The sequence below is a fragment of the Myxocyprinus asiaticus genome, chromosome 6 (assembly GCF_019703515.2).
Source record: "Myxocyprinus asiaticus isolate MX2 ecotype Aquarium Trade chromosome 6, UBuf_Myxa_2, whole genome shotgun sequence".
In the NCBI taxonomy this organism is placed as follows: domain Eukaryota; kingdom Metazoa; phylum Chordata; class Actinopteri; order Cypriniformes; family Catostomidae; genus Myxocyprinus; species Myxocyprinus asiaticus.
The window spans coordinates 25,808,905-25,830,542 of NC_059349.1; the positions used below are offsets into that span (position 1 = coordinate 25,808,905).

At 38.7% G+C, this 21,638-nt stretch overlaps 1 protein-coding gene across 2 annotated transcripts in view; it reads right to left on the bottom strand.

Annotated features, from left to right (window-relative positions):
• The window catches only part of tgfbr1a (transforming growth factor, beta receptor 1 a), a 68,744-nt gene that overhangs the window by 28,124 nt on the left and 18,982 nt on the right, over positions 1–21,638 (bottom strand). Inside the window, exons 1-4 of one of the 2 annotated variants that reach the window (XM_051701072.1) lie at positions 17,502–18,270; positions 16,241–16,474; positions 3,161–3,400; positions 277–507 (exon numbers count right to left, since the gene is read on the bottom strand). In XM_051701072.1, coding sequence (XP_051557032.1) covers positions 277–507; positions 3,161–3,400; positions 16,241–16,474; positions 17,502–17,505 — 709 coding nt within the window. In that variant the 5' untranslated portion in view covers positions 17,506–18,270. Of the gene's footprint in view, positions 1–276; positions 508–3,160; positions 3,401–16,240; positions 16,475–17,501; positions 18,271–21,638 lie in introns of those variants that run through there. The other variant, XM_051701071.1, reaches the window with a different exon arrangement.

Sequence of the window (21,638 nt, forward strand, 5' to 3'; positions counted from 1 at the left end):
CCATTGTCACTATTTTCACTTATACTACATCTGTTAATTGGCCAAGCAGGGATGGTTAACAGCTGATGCCAATAAATCTTGACCTAGCCAAATATTGGCCAATTCCTGGCAGATTTATCGGTCTATCACTAATGTAAAACATTTGAGACTGTTCACTGGCTAATGACATTATGTGAAATAACAGTCTCCTACACATACTGTTTCTTTATGGAGGGCAAATGAAGTTCTATCAAACTTAACAGCACTGAACTGCTTTCACTGACTTTGTGGTCCGACCTTTGTTATCTGCAGCAATAAAACCCAGGATGTTTTCATGACGGAGCATGACGGTCTGGTAAATCTCTGCCTCCCGGAACCAAGACCGCTCCTCTCTGGAGGAGAAAATCTTCACTGCCACCTCCTCTCCACGCCAGCGACCCCTCCACACCTCTCCAAAACGGCCCTTCCCTATACTCTCCTGCAGGATGATGGTCCTGGCAATGGTCCTCTGTACTAGCAGTGGCAAACCTGTACAGACAAGAAGCTATTTAAACTATGCACAAGATTTAAAACGAGATCACGACAGACATTTAGGAGCAGAAAAATATCCATGCCATCTGATGCACTGCCAAGTACAGCTTTTCTTGGCATAGACAAAGCAATGCTGTCATGACAGCATCTTTTAAGTCCTGGATTGTAGACAAAGCCTACAGTGACTCAGAGCAAAGCTCATAATGTATGGAAACATTGAATGGACAACTTCACATTTACACATCCTGCAATGTTCCCAAGGTCTTTTGAAAACAAAGTTATGAAAATGAAATTGGCTTGAGCTTTCTCTGGGTTCATGATAGGTATTAGAGAAAAAACTGCCTGCAAATACATTCAAATGAATTTATGAACAGAGAGCAGTTAAGGTAATTTGATTAACTGCATAATAAATGATATTAAAGGGGTCATGTCATGAGGAATCACATTTTCCTTGATATTTTGACATATAAAAGAGGTCTTTTTACAATAAAAACATACTGTAAATTTCAGAACTCAAAACTTAATCCCCAAAGCAATAAAAAGCATTTATTGAAACCAAACTGCCAAAACACCTTGTTCTTTACTTCCGTATAGGCTATTAGTGATGTCACAAAGGGTACTCATTAATTCATGACTACCTCAGCAACATCATCAATGCCTACTTTAAAATCATTGCACCCATGGCCCACCAACTGGTGCTCACTTTGTAAAAAGAGAGAAAGAGCAAAGGACAAAAGGCCTACTGTGGCCTCACTACTCCTGAACGCCAAATGGGACCCATCTGGACTATTTTGATTTATTATGCTATTTAAGCATGCCCTACACAGACGTCTTTGATGGTTGTCATGTCTCTGGCACACTTTTAAAAGATGCAATGTCATATTTCAACTCTGAAGAGAAGATAAGGTTTCATCAGCTGCTGCAACTTGTTTTGTTGCTTAAACTGCCCAACACACTGTTCTTTCGCCCATCAGTGCGATTTTTCATTCTTGGTGTAAACAAACTAAATGGACGTCTTTGACCGTTTTGATTTGTTTCCGGTGATGTGCACCTCAGTGCAGGATGATACTGGAAACTGGATGTGTGCGTCTTTTGAAGCAGTCATAAAACAAACAAGTCAAGTTTCAAGCTTTGCCAAGGAATTGTCACTGAAGGATATGGGGAAGGTAAAAACACTACTGGACCCGATCAAAAACATAAGTAAACAGTTCTATTCATTAATATTTCAAATGTCATGGTTGTTTAATTGTTTATGATGCTGACACGCTGTCAACACCAGGCGCATCCGTTGACGCGACGGCTTGAGGCTGTCTACACCAGGCGTGTCGACACGAACTTTCTAAAACGTTTCTTTGTGTTGTTGGCAACGGCAGTAGTAGCACCAGCGCAAAATGGAACGGGACACCAGTTTACTGTTGCCTTGACTCGCCGCAAAAGATGCTTCAATGGTAGACAGCATCATTGATTATAATGGGTTCTTCTATTGCTTTTGACCTGACGCGCCTCTCACGTCCGGTGTAGACAGGGTGTGAGTGTTAACAGTTGTGATTGAGATGAACAGTTTAATATATTTGGATGCAATGTGTTGGATGTGTGTTACATGTAAACCGTGAAATTTATGTTTTCGTGCTTGTTCTTTTTCTTCTGACTGAGTTTAAAAATGGCTGATTTCGAGGGGCTGCACACTGTTAGCCAATCAGAACAGGGGGTGTTTACACTGAAGTTTAAAGTAGGAGCTGAGGCAAAAATCAAGCTTTTTAGAAATATGGCCTGAGACAGGGTGGAAAATGATCCTACATTACTAAATTATGACTGTTTTGGTAAAAAAACACACACACACAAAAAAAAACACCTTACTAACATTATCAGTGGACCTCAGGGAAGATAATGAAACTACATTTCATGACCCCTTTAAAACCAGTGCTGCTGGAGAATTTAAAAAGTAGAAATGTTGTGCTAGTCATTATGCATCACTTTAATGGACTGGGTTGTACATTGTCCATTATGCTCCATTTTTATCTGTCAGTAACATATTGTAACACTTAGCATTTTAATTTGACATCACAAGAACAAGTTCAAGCTCTTTAAGTCTTAGTCTTTCAATGTCGTGTTGCAGATTCTTGGCTTTTTCTTACTATTCTGCACTCACAATGTGAAAAAGTCACACACAGCTGTCACCTAATTTAATAAACAATATCCAATCTATTAAACCGGATTACACTTGAATTTTCTCGTTTCTCTCCCCAAAGCCACAGTCAGATCACTAGATGCTTTTATCCAAAGGGACTTTGTGGATTCAAGTTGTGTGATCTCTAGAAATCGAACCCATGACCCCTGGCACTGCTACTGCCAAGTTCTACCAGTTGTGGTAAACTCTCTCCCTGCCTATTTTCGTGGGGGTGCTTTTAAACTTCATATTTCCCTTTATCTTCTCTTCTAATTTATATCTGAATCCTTAACTATGGGAATGTTTCTAAAGTAAGGAAATGCAATAGGCCAGTTAGCATATATTTTAAACTGTCAAAATGACCAAAAGCATTTTGAATTATCTGTCAATGTTTTAAAAATTATTGGAAACAATATCAGTAAATAAAAGTGTTTGGTTTACGCAACCGGTGAGTATGATCTGTAAAATATGTGTTAGCTTTACCTGAGCCTGATCCAGAAGTGGTCATGTCATAGATGAGGTCCTTCAGTGTGGTGCCATCAGCGAGGAAGGGGTGATCCACAGTGGGCTCTTCCTCACCTGGCACACGGTGATGGATGATGGAGCCTTTATGGCACATGTAGAGGAGCAGCACCAGCACAAAGCTCAGCACGCAGATGGGTATCGTGATCATTGCGGCTAGGGCCACGGGACTCAGAGACTGGGGTTCACTGTCAGGGAGCTCTAAGACAGCAAAGTAGAAACAGCAAAATATAACCTTTAGGATGTGAACATACTTTCATGAACAAAATGTCCTGATAAACAGTTGAATTCACACTCAGTCACAGAGCCTTGGCAAAGCTAAAAAATAACAAGTATCTCAACTCTTTTCTAGCCTAAGTGGATACACGGTATAGACTTTTATAAGTCTGGGCAAAAACAACACAAAAAGGGACCTTGCTAAATTTTCCAAAAAACACAGCAGGAAATTCATACTTTAAAAGTTTATAGTCTAACTGGGTTTAAAAAAAATAAAAAATTATTTTGGTAGATGAAGCTAAAATGGAAACCATACAAAATGGATTATGATCTGTTAGAGAGAAACAAAACTGGCCACATTCTTTTGCATTTAACACGCCCACAGCAAACAAAAGTTTCAAGACAATGGCATGTGACTAACGTGTTGATGTGAAATGACTATCAATTTACAGCACCTTCCTTCCTGTCTGTCTGCGTTCATCAAGTCATACTAATGCTAGCCACTGAAAGTCATCATTTCAATTTGAATTAACACTAAGATATTAAAAGCTGAATTATTTTCACTCCAGCCAGGTCTCCTAAGCAACCAAATTAGCCCGGTTGCTAGGAAGGGTAGAGTCACATGGGGTAACCTCCTCGTGGTCGATATAATGTGGTTCGCTCTCAGTGTGGCGCATGGTGAGTTGTGCATGGATACGGCAGAAAATAGCGTGAAGCCTCAACACGCACTGTGTCTACTCCACGGTAACGCGCTGAACAAGCCACGTGGTAAGATGCACGGTTTGACGGTCTCAGATGTGGAGGTAACTGAGATTCGTCCTCCACCACCCAGATTGAGATGAGTCACTACGCCACCACGAGGACCTACAGCGCATTGGGAATTGGGCATTCCAAATTGGGGAGAAAAAAAAAAATAATAATAAAAATAACAGAACAAAAAATACAAAAGAAAATTCTGTGCTTTTTAACAGCAGTAGGCTATCAAGTATTCGGTGGCGCTAATGACACAGAAATTACACACCACAGCTTTATAGGAATAGTTCACCTAAAAATGGGAAAAAAAGTAAAAAGGTGCTGCACTCAGTGCCACTCACAAAGTGTCATAAAAGTAGTCCATGCAACTTGTGTGTGTGATATTTCAAGTCTTTCAAAAGGAATACGATCACTTTTAATGGTGAACAGACCACTCATGTATATAGAGCTCAAATTAAATACAGCGATACGACAACAGCAGCAAACCTCATTCATTTTTGCATGTCTTGTGACCAAACATCATGGCAACAAAAACAAAAAAAAACCAGAGAGGTTTGATGTTATTGGTATTTCACCATATTTGATTTGGGCTCTGTATGAGTTTTATGACTCTTTTAGGTGTTTTTTCAAGCTTTAAAATGAGTCACTATCAACTGCTATTGTATGGAAAACAGCAATCGCAACATTTTTAAAAATATTTCCTTTTGTGTTCCTCAGCAGAAAGAAAGTCATATGGGTTTGGAACGACAGGAGGGTGAGTAAATGAGGTGAAGTACTATAAACTATATATAAAAAAACAAATTTGTTCAAAAGAAGTGAAAGCGAAAACTCTGTAGAGTGCAATTCCTGATACAATGGTACATGAAATTCCCCTACCTCTGATTGTTACGGAGTTATTTTCCTTTGTTAGCTTTTTGTGAGCATTTTGAAGCTCCTGTAGTGAAAAATGATGGAGTCATTCATTTATGTTGACTCATTTTTAATCTGTCACCCAAACAAATTGAGTATTTCACCACACAAGGCACTTTTCTGCAATGTTGTCTAGAAAACATGCTGAATGTTGTCTGAGAATCGGTAGGGCCATTAAAGGAAAAGTTCACCTAAAATTGAAAACTCTAATAGTTTACTGACCCTCATATACAATAGTTCTAAACCTGCATGACTTTCTTTATTCCACTGAACACAAAATGAGATGTTAGGCACAAGGACAGCCTCAGTCACCTTTCATTTCCATTTTATGATTAAATTAGCAATAAAAATGAACGGTGACTGAGGCTCACATTCTGTTTCACGGAAGAAAGTCAGTCATATGGGTTTGGAACAACATGAGAATGAGTAAATGATAGAATTTTCATTTTTGGGTGAACTATCCCTTTAATTCAGCAGGGAATGGAGTCACTGCTGGGGCTGTTAATGCCCCCCCCCCCACACTCTCATTCCTGAAAAATTATGTAAACGAGGCTATATACAGAACTCAAATGATGTGTGGTCACAGTTGTGTGTATATTGGCTATTTTTAAACAGCTTCAAATGTGGCTCATCCAATCAGAATTTAGAGTCAAAACTAACCGTTTTACATAAAAAGGACAATTAAAAAAAATGAGCAACTTTAGGGGGCCTCCAGGAGCAGGATTGAGAAACATGGATATAAACAAGTTCCATACAAAATGTTACTCATTTAGCCATCTATCTCTAGTGCATTACTGCAGATTACATCAAAGTCAATCTCAATTCACTCCTTTTCCTTCACCTGGAACATCTGGCTCGACCAAAAGTAGAGAACAATGCTGGCTTTAAACTGTCACTGTGAAATGCAGAGTATGAAAGCTATGTATTTGTTATACAACTGCCCTATCTGTGACGTAAGAGGCTGTGCTCACTCCAAGGTTTACAGACTAGCGTAGGACACGATGCATCTATTTTTTATATACAAAAGAGACATGGAAATGCATTGACAGGATGGTTTGTGTTTCTGTGCTGAAGGTCACCACCAAAACTGATTTAATCAAACTGATGTACAGCCAAAGTAAACTCAGGATCTGGGTGCCTGCCGATGCTAGAACCTATTATAAATTTGAGCTAGAAGCCATTTGAAAAGCACGCATATTAGATGCCACACAATATTTCCCAAGTGCAAATGCATACTCTTTGATATACAGTACAGCGCTACAGTCGGGATTCCGAAGTAAAGATCCCATTCATTGTCTCCAATGAGTTTTAATGAAGAGTGTATGTAAACATCTGACTCAGGGCTCTAGACTAAAAAAAATGACTAAGGAGCCATTGGCTCCTAAACTGAAACATTTACAAGTTTCAAAAGCCAAACAAGATCGAAAGCCAAAGAAAAGAGTTGATAGCTCATTAATCAGGTGTTTAATTTTATATATATATATATATATATATATATATATATATATATATATATATATATATATATATATATATATATACACAGGTGCATCTCAATAAATTAGAATGTCATGGAAAAGTTCATTTATTTCAGTAATTCAACTCAAATTGTGAAACTCGTGTATTAAATAAATTCAATGCACACAGACTGAAGTAGTTTAAGTCTTTGGTTCTTTTAATTGTGATGATTTTGGCTCACATTTAACAAAAACCCACCAATTCACTATCTCAAAAAATTAGAATACATCATAAGACCAATAAAAAAACATTTTTAGTGAATTGTTGGCCTTCTGGAAAGTATGTTCATTTACTGTATATGTACTCAATACTTGGTAGGGGCTCCTTTTGCTTTAATTACTGCCTCAATTTGGCGTGGCATGGAGGTGATCAGTTTGTGGCACTGCCGAGGTGGGATGGAAGCCCAGGTTTCTTTGACAGTGGCCTTCAGCTCATCTGCATTTTTTGGTCTCTTGTTTCTCATTTTCCTCTTGACAATACCCCATAGATTCTCTATGGGGTTCAGGTCTGGTAAGTTTGCTGGCCAGTCAAGCACACCAACACCATGGTCATTTAACCAACTTTTGGTGCTTTTGGCAGTGTGGGCAGGTGCCAAATCCTGCTGGAAAATGAAATCAGCATCTTTAAAAAGCTGGTCAGCAGAAGGAAGCATGAAGTGCTCCAGAATTTCTTGGTAAACGGGTGCAGTGACTTTGGTTTTCAAAAAACACAATGGACCAACACCAGCAGATGACATTGCACCCCAAATCATCACAGACTGTGGAAACTTAACACTGGACTTCAAGCAACTTGGGCTATGAGCTTCTCCACCCTTCCTCCAGACTCTAGGACACTGGTTTCCAAATGAAATACAAAACTTGCTCTCATCTGAAAAGAGGACTTTGGACCACTGGGCAACAGTCCAGTTCTTCTTCTCCTTAGCCCAGGTAAGACGCCTCTGACGTTGTCTGTGGTTCAGGAGTGGCTTAACAAGAGGAATAGCCAAATTCCTTGACACGTCTGTGTGTGGTGGCTCTTGATGCCTTGACCCCAGCCTCAGTCCATTCCTTGTGAAGTTCACCCAAATTCTTGAATCGATTTTGCTTGACAATCCTCATAAGGCTGCGGTTCTCTCTGTTGGTTGTGCATCTTTTTCTTCCACACTTTTTCCTTCCACTCAACTTTCTGATAACATGCTTGGATACAGCACTCTGTGAACAGCCAGCTTCTTTGGCAATGAATGTTTGTGGCTTACCCTCCTTGTGAAGGGTGTCAATGATTGTCTTCTGGACAACTGTCAGATCAGCAGTCTTCCCCATGACTGTGTAGCCTAGTGAACCAAACTGAGAGACCATTTTGAAGGCTCAGGAAATCTTTGCAGGTGTTTTGAGTTGATTAGCTGATTGGCATGTCACCATATTCTAATTTTTTGAGATAGTGAATTGGTGGGTTTTTGTTAAATGTGAGCCAAAATCATCACAATTAAAAGAACCAAAGACTTAAACTACTTCAGTCTGTGTGCATTGAATTTATTTAATACACGAGTTTCACAATTTGAGTTGAATTACTGAAATAAATGAACTTTTCCACGACATTCTAATTTATTGAGATGCACCTGTATATATATATATATATATATATATATATATATATATATATATATATATATATATATATACTGTATAGTTGAGGGCACAAATTTGCATTCCCCTTTTGTCTCATAAGTTTTCACATCCCTTTCAGAATTTATACAAATTTAAGAGATAAAAGATTTTTTTTATTTAGCACTACCCTTCAGAATCTACTTAACAGGTATTTACATGAAGTATAATATGCATATAGTAGTGTGTTGTCTTCTTGAGCATCAGTGAATGTTTGCACCTTGTGTAATAGTTGTGTATGAGTCCCTCAATGGTCCTAAGTATCAAAAGCTGGATCTCACATCACAAATAAATAAAATATATATATATATGGGAGCGAATATATGTTAAATTGACACACACACACACACACACACACACACACAAAAGTTTGGAATAATGTACAGATTTTGCCATTTCGGAACGAAATTGATACTTTAATTCTCCAAGTGGCATTCAACTGATCACAAATTCAGGACATTACTGATCTAAGAAACAACACCATCACTATTTGAAAAAAATAAATAAATAAATAAAAAAAAATTCCCCATTTCTAGCAGCATCACTCCAACACCTTATCCTTGAGTAACCATGCTAAATTGCTAATTTGGTACTAGAAAATCACTTGCCATTATATCAAACACTGCTGAAAGCTATTTGGTTAGTTAAAAGAAGCTTAACATTGTCTTCGTGTTTGTTTCTGAGTTGCCAATAGACTGGCATGTCTTAAGGTCAATATTAGGTTTAAAAAAAAAAAAAAAAAACACCTCAGTCAATCATTATTTTGAGGAATGAAGGCTATACAATGCTTGAAAAAAACTGAAGATTTCATACAAAAGGTGAACACTACATTCTTCAAAGACAAAGGACAACTGGCTCTAACAAGGACAGAAAGAGATGTGGAAGGCCAGATGTACAACTAAACAAAAAGGATAAGTACATTTGAGTCTCTAGTTTGAGAAATAGATGCCTCACATGTCCTCAGCTGACAGCTTCATTGAATTCTACCAGCTCAACACCAGTTTCATGTACAACAGTAAAGAGAAGACTCAGGGGTGCAGGCCTTATGGGAAGAATTGCAAAGAAAAAGCCACTTTTGAAACAGAAAAACAAAAAGAAAAAGTTAGAATGGGAAAAGAAACAAACATTGGACAACAGATAATTGGAAAAGAGTGTTATGGATCTTAACCCAATTGAGCTTTTGTGGGATCAGCTAGACCGTATGGTGCGTGAGAAGTGCCCGATCAGACAGACACATCTATGGCAAGTGCTACAGGAAGCGTGGGGTGAAATGTCACCTGAGTATCTGGACAAACTGACAGCTAGAATGACAAAGATCTGCAAAACTGTCATTGCTGCACATGGAGGATTTTTTTGATGAGAACTCTTTGAAGAAGTTTAAGTTCTGAAATTTTTCTTCAAATTGTAATAGTAATTTTTCACATTATTAATGTCCTGACTATACATTGTGATCACTTGAATGCCACTTTGGTGAATAAAAGTACCAATTTCTTTCCGTAAGAGCAAAATCTTTATTCCAAACTTTTGGCCGCCAGTGTATATACAGTTGAAGTCACAGCGCTCAAGACTGCAACGAAAATGGTCGCAAATGTGACCAAAAATAATTGATTGCAACAATAATTTAAAATCTAGTCTCCTTTGGTGACAGTCGGGTTGTGTGCATTCATATGCAGTTTCGTCAGATATCTTGTGAGTTACTGAATACACCTTTAGAGCGCGCACCAGTGTCTTGTGCCGCTTTTCATGTGTTCTGTTTCTGACGAGCTCGCTGCACCGCACGCAACAACAAACCCTTCATGAGAGTCGTGAACAAATTATTTTCATTAATCACCCGAAAAGAACTGAGGGTTTAAACTCAGGAGCTTTAATCAGATTCAATTTCTCAGCGTATCAGCCTTCAGTGAACTCAACTGGGAGTGCAGACATTTCAAAATAAGAGTTCCAAGTGTATTTCGGGCTTCTTTATAATGAAAAGTTCCATATTGTGTACCACTTTTTTTTCTTCAGGTAATTATTGATTGGTATTGGAGTAACACAATAAACTGCATCTGGGATTTCTTTCAATTTGCACTCTTGTACTCTCTGTGTGTATATCAAGTTTTTGACACTCTGGACAATTGAGGGGCTCATACACAACTATTACACAAGGTGCAAACATTCATTGATGCTCAAGAAGACAACACACTAATATATGCATAATATACTTTATGTAAATATCTGAAATGTAGATTCTGAAGAGCAGTACTAAAAAAAAAAATATGTATCTGTTATATTTGTATAACTTATGAAAGGGGTGTAAACATTTATGAGACAAAAGGAAATGCAAACTTATCTTCTCAACTACATATACTGTTATTAAACCTCTGATTAATGGGTTATCAGCCGTCTTCCTTTTCTTTTGCTTTCTATCTTGTTTCTGAACAGCAATCTAAATCAAGCAATTCTGTGATTTGGTGACTAAAAACAGCCATTTGACTCCTTAATGTTTCAGTTTAGGAGCCAATGGCTCCCAAGTCATTTTTTTTATTCTGGAGCCCTGAGTCAGAAGACTTAGGTTGAAGTCATTAAAACTAATTTTTTAACCAATCCACAGATTTAATATTAGCAAACTATAGTTTTGGCAAGTCACTTAGGACATCTACTTTGTGCATGGAGATTTTTCCAACAATTGTTTACAGACAGATTGTTTCACTTTTAATTGACTATAGATCACAATTCCAGTGGGTCAGAAGTTAACTGTAGAAAATGATGTCAAGCCTTTAGACAATTAGCTTCTGATAGGTGGTGTACTTGTGGATGTATTTTAAGGTCTACCTTCAAACTCAGTGCCTCTTTGCTTGACATCATGGAAAAATCAAAAGAAATCAGCAAAGACCTCAGAAAAAGTCTGGTTCATCCTTGGGAGCAATTTCCAAATGCCTAAAGGTACCACGTTCGTCTGTACAAACAATAGTACGCAAGTATAAACACCATGGGACCACGCAGCCATCATACCGCTCAGGAAGGAGACGCACAGAACGTAGTTTGGTGCGAAAAGTGCAAATCAATCCCAGAACAACAGCAAAGGACCTTGTGAAGATGCTGGAGGAAACAGGTAGACAAGTATCTATATCCACAGTAAAACGAGTCCTATATCGACATAACCTAAAAGGCTGTTCAGCAAAGAAGAAGCCGCTGCTGCAAAACTACCATAAAAAAGCCAGACTACAGTTTGCAAGTGTACATGGGGACAAAGATCTTACCTTTTGGAGAAATGTCCTCTGGTCTAATGAAACAAAAATTGAACTATTTGGCCATTATGACTATTGTTATGTTTGGAGGAGAAAGGGTGAGGCTTGCAAGCCGAAGAACACCATCCCAACCGTGAAGCATGGGGGTGGCAGCATCATGTTGTGGGGGTGCTTTGCAGCAGGAGGGACTGGTGCACTTCACAAAATAGATGGCATTGTGAGGAAGGAAAATTATGTGGATATATTGAAGAAACATCTCAAGACGTCAACCAGGAAGTTAAAGCTCGATCGCAAATGGGCCTTCCAAATGGACAATGACCACAAGCATACCTCCAAAGTTGTGGCAAAATGGCTTAAGATCAACAAAATCAAGGTACTGGAGTGGCCATCACGAAGCCCTGACCTCAATCTGATAGAAAATTTGTGGGCAGAACTGAAAAAGTGTGTGCGAGCAAGGAGGCCTACAAACCTGACTCAGTTACACCAGTTCAGTCTGGAGGAATGGGCCAAAATTCCAGCAACTTATTGTGAGAAGTTTGTGGAAGGCTACCCAAAATGTTTTGACCCAATTACAAACAATTTAAAGGCAATGCTACCAAATACTAACAAAGTATTTGTAAACTTCTGACTTCAACTGTGTGTATACATACATACATATACATATATACACACACACGCACACACACACACACACACACACACACAGCCTTGCAAAAGTATTCAGACCCCTGACCAATTCTCTCATATTTCTGAATTACAAATTGTGCAATGAATTTTCGTTCTGTTTGATATTGTATTTTAAAACACTGGAACTCAAAATCAATTATTGTTAGGTGACATTTGTTTTATGTTGGGAAATATATAAAAATAAAATAAAATAAAAACACTTAAATATCTTGCTTGCATAAGTATTCAACCCCTGTGCTGTGGAAGCTGCCAGGTTACACCGATGAAAGAAATTGCCCTAAAGAGGACATAATTACTTTGCAACATGTGGATGCCAATGGTAATCACATTTTCTGGATAAAAAACCCACTGTTGAAGGATCATTGGTCAGGCTGTAAATCTAAAGGAAAATGAAGACCAAAGTGCATTCCACAGAAGTTAGAGATAAAGTAATAAAATGCATAGACTAGGTAAAGGGTACAAAATAATATCCAAATGTTTGGATATCCCAGTGAGCACAGTTGGATCAATAATCAGGAAGTGGAAGCTGCACCACACCACCCAGGCACTGCCAAGAGAAGGCCGTCCCTCAAAACTCAGCGCTCTAACAAAAAGGAGACTTGTGAGAGAAGCCACAGAGAGGCTAACAATCAATTTGAAGGAGCTACAGAGTTCAGTGGCTGGGAGTGGAGTAATGGTGCACCAGTCAACCATATCAAGAGCACTGCATAATGCTGGCCTGTATAGGAGGGTGGCAAGGAAGAAGCAGTTACTCAAAAAGTACCATCTGAAAGCATTTCTGGAGTTTGCCAGAAAGCTTGTGAGTGACCCAGCTGCAATGTGGGAGAAGGTTTTGTGGTCAGATTAGACCAAGATAGAGCTTTTTGGCCAAAACTCAAAGTGCTATGTGTGGCGCAAACCTAACATTACTATGCCTCAAGACACACCATCCCTACAGTGAAGTATGGTGGTGGCAGCATCATGCTGTGGGGATGCTTCTCATCAGCAGGGACTGGGCATCTTGTTAGAATTGAAGGAAGAGAACCTGCTTCAGTCCGTTAGAAAAACTGAAGCTTGGGAGGAAATTCATCTTTCAGCATGACAATGATCCCAAGCACAAGGCCAAAGCAACATTGGAATGGCTCAAGAACAAAAAGATAAATGCCCTACAGTGGCCCAGTCAAAGTCCTGATCTCAATCCTAATGAGAATCTGTGGCACTATTTGAAAATTGCAGTCCACAAGCGTCACCCAACCAACCTGAACAACCTGGAGCAAATCTGCCAAGAAGAATGGGCCAAAATCACTTCGTCACTGTGTGCAAAGCTGGTACATATGTACCCCAAAAGATTAAAGTAGTTATTGCAGCAAAAGGTGGCTCGACCAAATATTAATGTGTGGGGGTTGAATACTTATGCAAGATATTTCCCAACAAAAAAACGTCACCTTACAATAATTGATTGAGTTTCAGTGTTTTAAAATAAAATATCAATCAGAATGAAATTTCAGTGTATCATTTGTAATTCGGTAATATGAGAGAATTGGTCAGGGGTCTGAATACTTTTGCAAGGCACTGTGTGTAATTATATATATATATATACACACACACACACACACACACACATACAGGTGCATCTCAATAAATTAGAATGTCGTGGAAAAGTTCATTTATTTCAGTAATTCAACTCAAATTGTGAAACTCGTGTATTAAATAAATTCAATGCACACAGACTGAAGTAGTTTAAGTCTTTGGTTCTTTTAATTGTGATGATTTTGGCTCACATTTAACAAAAACCCACCAATTCACCATCTCAAAAAATTAGAATACATCATAAGACCAATAAAAAAAACATTTTTAGTGAATTGTTGGCCTTCTGGAAAGTATGTTCATTTACTGTATATGTACTCAATACTTGGTAGGGGCTCCTTTTGCTTTAATTACTGCCTCAATTCGGCGTGGCATGGAGGTGATCAGTTTGTGGCACTGCCGAGGTGGTATGGAAGCCCAGGTTTCTTTGACAGTGGCCTTCAGCTCATCTGCATTTTTTGGTCTCTTGTTTCTCATTTTCCTCTTGACAATACCCCATAGATTCTCTATGGGGTTCAGGTCTGGTGAGTTTGCTGGCCAGTCAAGCACACCAACACCATGGTCATTTAACCAACTTTTGGTGCTTTTGGCAGTGTGGGCAGGTGCCAAATCCTGCTGGAAAATGAAATCAGCATCTTTAAAAAGCTGGTCAGCAGAAGGAAGCATGAAGTGCTCCAAAATTTCTTGGTAAACGGGTGCAGTGACTTTGGTTTTCAAAAAACACAATGGACCAACACCAGCAGATGACATTGCACCCCAAATCATCACAGACTGTGGAAACTTAACACTGGACTTCAAGCAACTTGGGCTATGAGCTTCTCCACCCTTCCTCCAGACTCTAGGACCTTGGTTTCCAAATGAAATACAAAACTTGCTCTCATCTGAAAGGAGGACTTTGGACCACTGGGCAACAGTCCAGTTCTTCTTCTCCTTAGCCCAGGTAAGACGCCTCTGACGTTGTCTGTGGTTCAGGAGTGGCTTAACAAGAGGAATACGACAACTGTAGCCAAATTCCTTGACACATCTGTGTGTGGTGGCTCTTGATGCCTTGACCCCAGCCTCAGTCCATTCCTTGTGAAGTTCACCCAAATTCTTGAATCGATTTTGCTTGACAATCCTCATAAGGCTACGGTTCTCTCTGTTGGTTGTGCATCTTTTTCTTCCACACTTTTTCCTTCCACTCAACTTTCTGTTAACATGCTTAGATACAGCACTCTGTGAACAGCCAGCTTCTTTGGCAATGAATGTTTGTGGCCTACCCTCCTTGTGAAGGGTGTCAATTATTGATCTGTCAGATCAGCAGTCTTCCCCATGATTGTGTAGCCTAGTGAACCAAACTGAGAGACCATTTTGAAGGCTCAGGAAACCTTTGCAGGTGTTTTGAGTTGATTAGCTGATTGGCATGTCACCATATTCTAATTTTTTGAGATAGTGAATTGGTGGGTTTTTGTTAAATGTGAGCCAAAATCATCACAATTAAAAGAACCAAAAGACTTAAACTACTTCAGTCTGTGTGCATTGAATTTATTTAATACACGAGTTTCACAATTTGAGTTGAATTACTGAAATAAATGAACTTTTCCACGACATTCTAATTTATTGAGATGCACCTGTGATATATATATATATATATATATATATATATATATATATATATATATAAAAATATATATAAATCTTAGTCTTTCTTTACTAGATGGACACAAAGACTACAAGAGTGGAAATTGAATGAAATCCCAGATGCAGTTTATTATGCTACTCCAATCCCAATCAATAATAACCAGGAAAAAAAAATATATTTGGTACATGACACGGGACTTAATTATAAACAAGCCTGAAATACACATGGGACTACTATTTTGAAATGTCTGTGCTCCTAGTTGTGAACTCACGGACGACTGATTTGCTGATAAAGCGACTCGAATTCAAACTGCTAAACTGAGCTCCTGAGTTCAAACAAGCTCTTTTCGGGCGATTCATTATAAAGACCCGGTTCAAAAGAGTAATTTGTTCACAAATCGGATATCATGGCTCGCCCTGTGTTTGTTGTTGTGTGAAACCAGCGAGCTCATATCATCAACAGAACGGGTGAAAAGCGGCTCGAGACACACTGGCGCTGTAAAGATGTATCAATAACTCACAAGATGATATCTGACAAAACCGTATATGAAAGCACACATCCCGACTGTCGTCAATGGTGACTAGATTTTAAAAGATTGTCGCAATCACTTATTTTAGGTCGCATTTGCGAACATTTAAGTCGCAATCTGGAGCCCTGGAGGTTGTAAATCGTGGTGAGTGCTTCTGTTGAAGTGATCAGTCCATGTTATTTCAACTTAATTAAAAACTAAAACAACAACAAAAAGACAGCTAAGAAAGTAGGCGGGCACTGTTACGCTCTATTGTGCTCTAAGCTTTTACAAAGTAAAAGACAGACTCAAACACAAACTCTCTTGACAAACAAGTCCACTCAAAAGTCATGGCAATTGTATTCTCTCACATGAAGGCGATGAGTCACTTACCTGGGATGACTTTTGGGTTCTTGTTGCACATGTGGGTCTTGCAACAATATGGATGCCTGCCGTTGTTGGAGGGGGCGCACTGGAAAGGCCTGTCCGGAGGGAGGAGATCATCCTGCTCAATGCACTGAGCCTCCTGTGTCACAATCTGTCCGGCAGACTTCAAGACCGATACAAAGCACATGCCAGTTGTGTTGCACGTCCTATTTACACATCGCTCACAATAACACAGCAATCCTGAAGCAGAAGAGAGATTTGATGTTAGGCTAATAACACTTCTTAAAAGGAATAGTTCACCCAAAAATGAAAATTCTGACATCACTTACTCACCCTCTTGCTGTTCAAAACCTTCCCTGGAACACAAAAGGAGATTTTAGGCAGAATTTTGGTCTCGGTCACCAGTCACTTCTATTATATGGTAAAAAAAGATGCAATGAAAGTGACTGATGACTGAGGCTTACATTTTGCTTAACATCTACTTTTATGTTCCACGGAAGGAAGTCGGACAGATTTGGAACAACATGAGGGTTAATGATGACAGATTTTTGAATTCATTTTTGAGTGAACTATCCATTTAAGAGTGTAGTGACAGGAAATAAATAAACGTACAGACTCTGGACTGTGATAAGTCTCTTAATCTTTAACAAATGCACAGCATTGACTAGGCAGATTCATTTATCACTACTGACTACGTGCATCCGTAAGTATGCGCAGGCACTGGAATGTAACATAAGTTCTTTCAGTTATCCAAAATGGGCAATGGCTTAACATACACCATTAGAATCTTACAAGCACATTTAAACACTTATTAAATTAAGTTACTAAATTCGAGCCTGGTGGCCACACAATACTCTGATTAGGGGTGTAAATCCCACGTTTCATCACGACACAATCTTATATCGATTCTCTTGGCCTACGATCCGATATTTGCCGATACTTCAAAGTCTGCCGCAAAATGATTTCGATTTGATTTGATTCAGGGCCCTGCGATCGATATTCCGATATTATGTGCCTATTTTACCCCATCAATTAAAAATGTTTTGCCCTCAAATGCAACCAAAATATAATTGGAATATTTTATTGAGCTCTCTGAAAGTGCAAATGTAGAATCCAAATTGAGACATCCACAACAAAATAAGGTACTTCAGATGTTGAAATAAATTATACAGATAATAATATAAAAAAATAAGGTCATACACAAGTGATCATCACTCGTTTGATTACAGCTTATTTTTCAGTTTAGTCCAATTCAAAGTATACATACCCATGACTTGTTTCCAACTATTCGTGCAATTCGTGCGGTTTTCTTGGCTACAACTTCCACAGTTGTAATGAAAAATTCTGTTAGGTAACTGGGATAAATGTTAGTAAGGGTGCTGATGTGTAGATGTGTAAAGTCTTATAACTGATGCTGGAACTGAGCAGGTGATTTCTCTTTCCCTCATTAGTGCTGTTCAGGATGTCAACGTTGTCAAGATGTTTCACATGATGGTTGAACTTCTCCATGGTACTTTTAAATAGCAAATTCTCATGTAAATTTCAAATGGGTCACATGCACAACGATATCGATGGAAGCCCGAGTTAATCGTGCATGTGAGCCGCTCTGCGTTTGTCACGAGAGCTCGCATTTTAAGGAGCGCCCGGTTGATGTGCTCGCACTGATCCTGTCACTGGTCTAGAGCTCGCATTTCGCGGAAATGCGTGCACGGATAGCAGATCGCAATTTGGCTTTACAGACCCTGCGCACATCCTTGTCCCACATGAAAAGCGTATTTAGCACTCAAAGTGAAATTAATGTAATAAGGTTGTTTCATCGCCTGACAGAAATGGGTACGGACATGGCTGACATGAGTATTAAAATAAAAGGTGCATCTTGATAAATTTCTATATCGATATTTACACGTCGTATCGATAATATTAGATCGTTGGTTATTGGATCGATGGATCGTTACACCCCTAACTCTGATGCTGTCAAAACTGTTTACAGTCAAAAAGACCTAAACTCAACAGTTAAAATTACAACTAGAGCTCTCAATTCATTATTAATTTTAATACAATTAATGACGTGCTGATTAATTAATTGAATTAAATCGCATATTAATATTTACTGAGAAATGCCCCCAAATGAATATAATTTTGTAAAAAAAAAAAAAAAAAAATACATAAAATTATTTATAATTCTAAAATAATATATTTATATACAGTATATTTGCTAGTTTTCATTATCTCTAGGCATAAGTGTTGTGTTTTTAGGATGCTGCGTCATGTTAAATATAGTTTGAAACATTTAAAAACACATCTCTAAATCCCTGCACTATTGTGCTCAGTCCAGCAGTGATGCAAACTTATGAGTGGTGAAAAAGGTTAAAGTTAAAGCAGGTGTTCCAGAAGTGTAATTTCTGGTGATTTGTTAGTTGTGTTTAAAGCTTTTTGTTGTATTTAAAGTTTTTTTTTTTGTTTTTTTTGTTTTTTTGTTTTTTTTTAAGTGTTTATGCTTAAAAGTAACCCTTTCAAGTGATTTTAATACGGAAAACGTTGAAAATTTGAATCGGCAAATTAGCATCAGAAAAGGTGACTTTAGCTGAAAGGTGAGTAGTTTGCAACCCTGAGCTGTCATTGAGCGAAAAAGCGCATCTGTGGGTGATCCCTATGCCCTATTCACTCCAAAGGGCAGAGCCCTTGAAGTGGGAACTCTGGAGGGAGCATGGCACTTGCGTCTCACATGTGGCCATTTGGAACACCCTTGATGAAGAGAGTAATGAAAGACATACCTCACTTCCTCTCCATCTTCGCGTGAAATGTTATCATGATGACGCAATGCAGCGTCCATCATCCCATTAACTGTTCTAACAAATGGAATCACTTAATGCTGTTAATTTGTTGTTGCAAGTAAATATACCTTTTTCAAACATTGGCTTTTGTGTCTTATTTTAAATTGCTTGCTCTCTCCCACATGCTGGATTTATAATAATAATAATAATAATAATATTATTATTATTATTGTTATTATGAAATTATTCAACCCCCCCCCTCCCCCCAAGACAGTAAGGATTTGCAAAGGTAAGCTTTTCTGATGACCCAGAATTTTTAACCTTTACATCTATATCAGTTGAGTGACACATTCAAAGTCATAGTGTGAATATATAACCTAATATTTGTAAATAGCAGGATTTTTTTAAAAATACAGCCATGTCATAATTATTCAACCACTATTGCATGTAGCTGTTTCTTACATATATAAGGCTACACAAGTAACTGTTTTAAAACAAAAGTCATCAATCTGCAATGGCACTTATTTAAGTTTTAATATTTAAGTATAGCGTTGTAAGCAAAACTTTATTTTTATGCAAAAAAATGCATAGAATATAAGAAATAGAAAATAAGCTGTCTCAAAAGCTTATAGAGGTGATTATTTCATTACACAAGAAAGGTCATGGCTAAAAGTACATTTCCAAGGCACTTCAATTTCCAATAGAAAAAGTTGGCAGCACCATTCATACATTTTTTTAAATATGGTACAACAGCAACATTCTTGGGGTGTGGAACAAAGCAAATCTACACCAAGGGAAATGTTGACTTGAATATTCAAGAAGTAATAGGAAAGAAGTAGGAAAGACCTGTGGAGTCCTGGAAGAAGGTTTTATAGACGTATGACACTAAACTGAAAATGAGTTTTAGACCCATGGGTCAGCAGTACATCTGGAGTAAGATGACAAGGTGATGACAAGAACGACACCATCCCCACAGTCAAGCATGGAGGTGGGTCACTCCTGTTATGGGGGTGTTTTGCGGCTGCAGGAAATGGCTATCCTGACTATGTGACTGACACCATGGATTCTTTCAGGTATCAGGCCATTTTGGCATGAAATAAATGTGATGCCTTCAGTGTGTAAATTGAAGCTCGGTGATCACTGGACTTTCCAGCAAGAAAATAACACCAAGAATACATCCAAGTTGTCCAAAATCTGGTTCAGGGATAGGTCGTGGAATGTCCTTAAATGGCCCTATCAGTCCATCATTAAAATCCCATTGCAAACCTTTGTTGGGATTTCAAGGAAGCAGTGGCAGCACAGAAACCAAAGAATGTCAATGAGCTGGAAGCTTTTGCTCAGGAGAAATGTGTAAAAATTCTAATAGAGGTGCCCAAAGCCTGAGAACACTTACCTGAAACATGTATTTGCTGTTATTAAGGATAAAGGATGCTCCACAAATGATTGACTTTGGGGGTTGAATATTTTTGACATGACATTTGTGGAGAGAATTAGTTATTTTTTATTTTTAAATTTAGGTAAAATGAACTCTTTGTTCTCAAAATCACTCAAATGTGTATTAAAAACGTACTTTGACTGTTTACTGAGGTTTTAGTTGATGTGTTTTAAATCACATCACCAGAATGTATTGCTGGTCAGGGGGGTTGAATAATTTTGATTGCAACTGTAAATGTATATATAAAAATACATTAATGAATATTTCCCACCAAAAGTTATTTGGTGCATGCACGAGAGGTGTTAATAATTAGGTTACCTCAGGGTTTAGAGGAAAAATGGACCTGGTTTTTGGAGTCTCTGCTTACTGCTGTCTGCCATCTTATGTACGAGGATGAATGTACACTGCACAGGAGGAGATATATCTGCTACAAAAGGTCTATAGCACTTGCCCTAGCGTTTAAACATGTAATGTGTTCTTACTCACAACATTGCTTCAAAATATATTGTAAGGACATGCCACACAGGGTCACGTGATCATCCATCCATCCATTCATCATCCATCCATCCATCCATCCAATCCATCCATCCATAGCTGCTTATCCTATGCAGAGTCACGAGTAATGCTGAAGCCTATCCCAGCAGTCTCAGTTGGCCAGTCCATCAGAGGGCTCACACACACAGTGACAAAGACATTCACACTCTCACCTATGGGCAATTAAGAGTCTCCAATTCACTTGACCTGCATGTCTTGGGACTGTGGGGGCATTGCACCTGGAGGAAACACACGCGAACACGGGGAGAACATGCAAACTCCACAAAGAAAGGCCCAGGTTGAGCCAGGACTTGAACTGGACACCTTCTTGCTGTGAGGCTACCCACTGAGCCACCGTGCCTCCTGTCACGTGATCATAAACAGTAAAATGATTTCCTTGAAGTGACCATTGCATGTACCCTTTGCTAACAGCCTTGTGGAAGGGCCCTTCGTGGAGAGGTTGAGTTGCTCACTTTCTTTTTGAATGCCCCTTTGTGTGGCCTTTCCTGAAGTGCTTTTATGGGCGCAAAAACGCAGTTTGAACTTCGCTCACTGTAAGGATTGTCTGCCTGTTGCTCTAGTTGGTTTGATGAGGTGTGTAGCCTGTACAGCTTTAGTGCTGACTGCCCCCTACTGCCACAACAAGGTGGTACATCAAGCT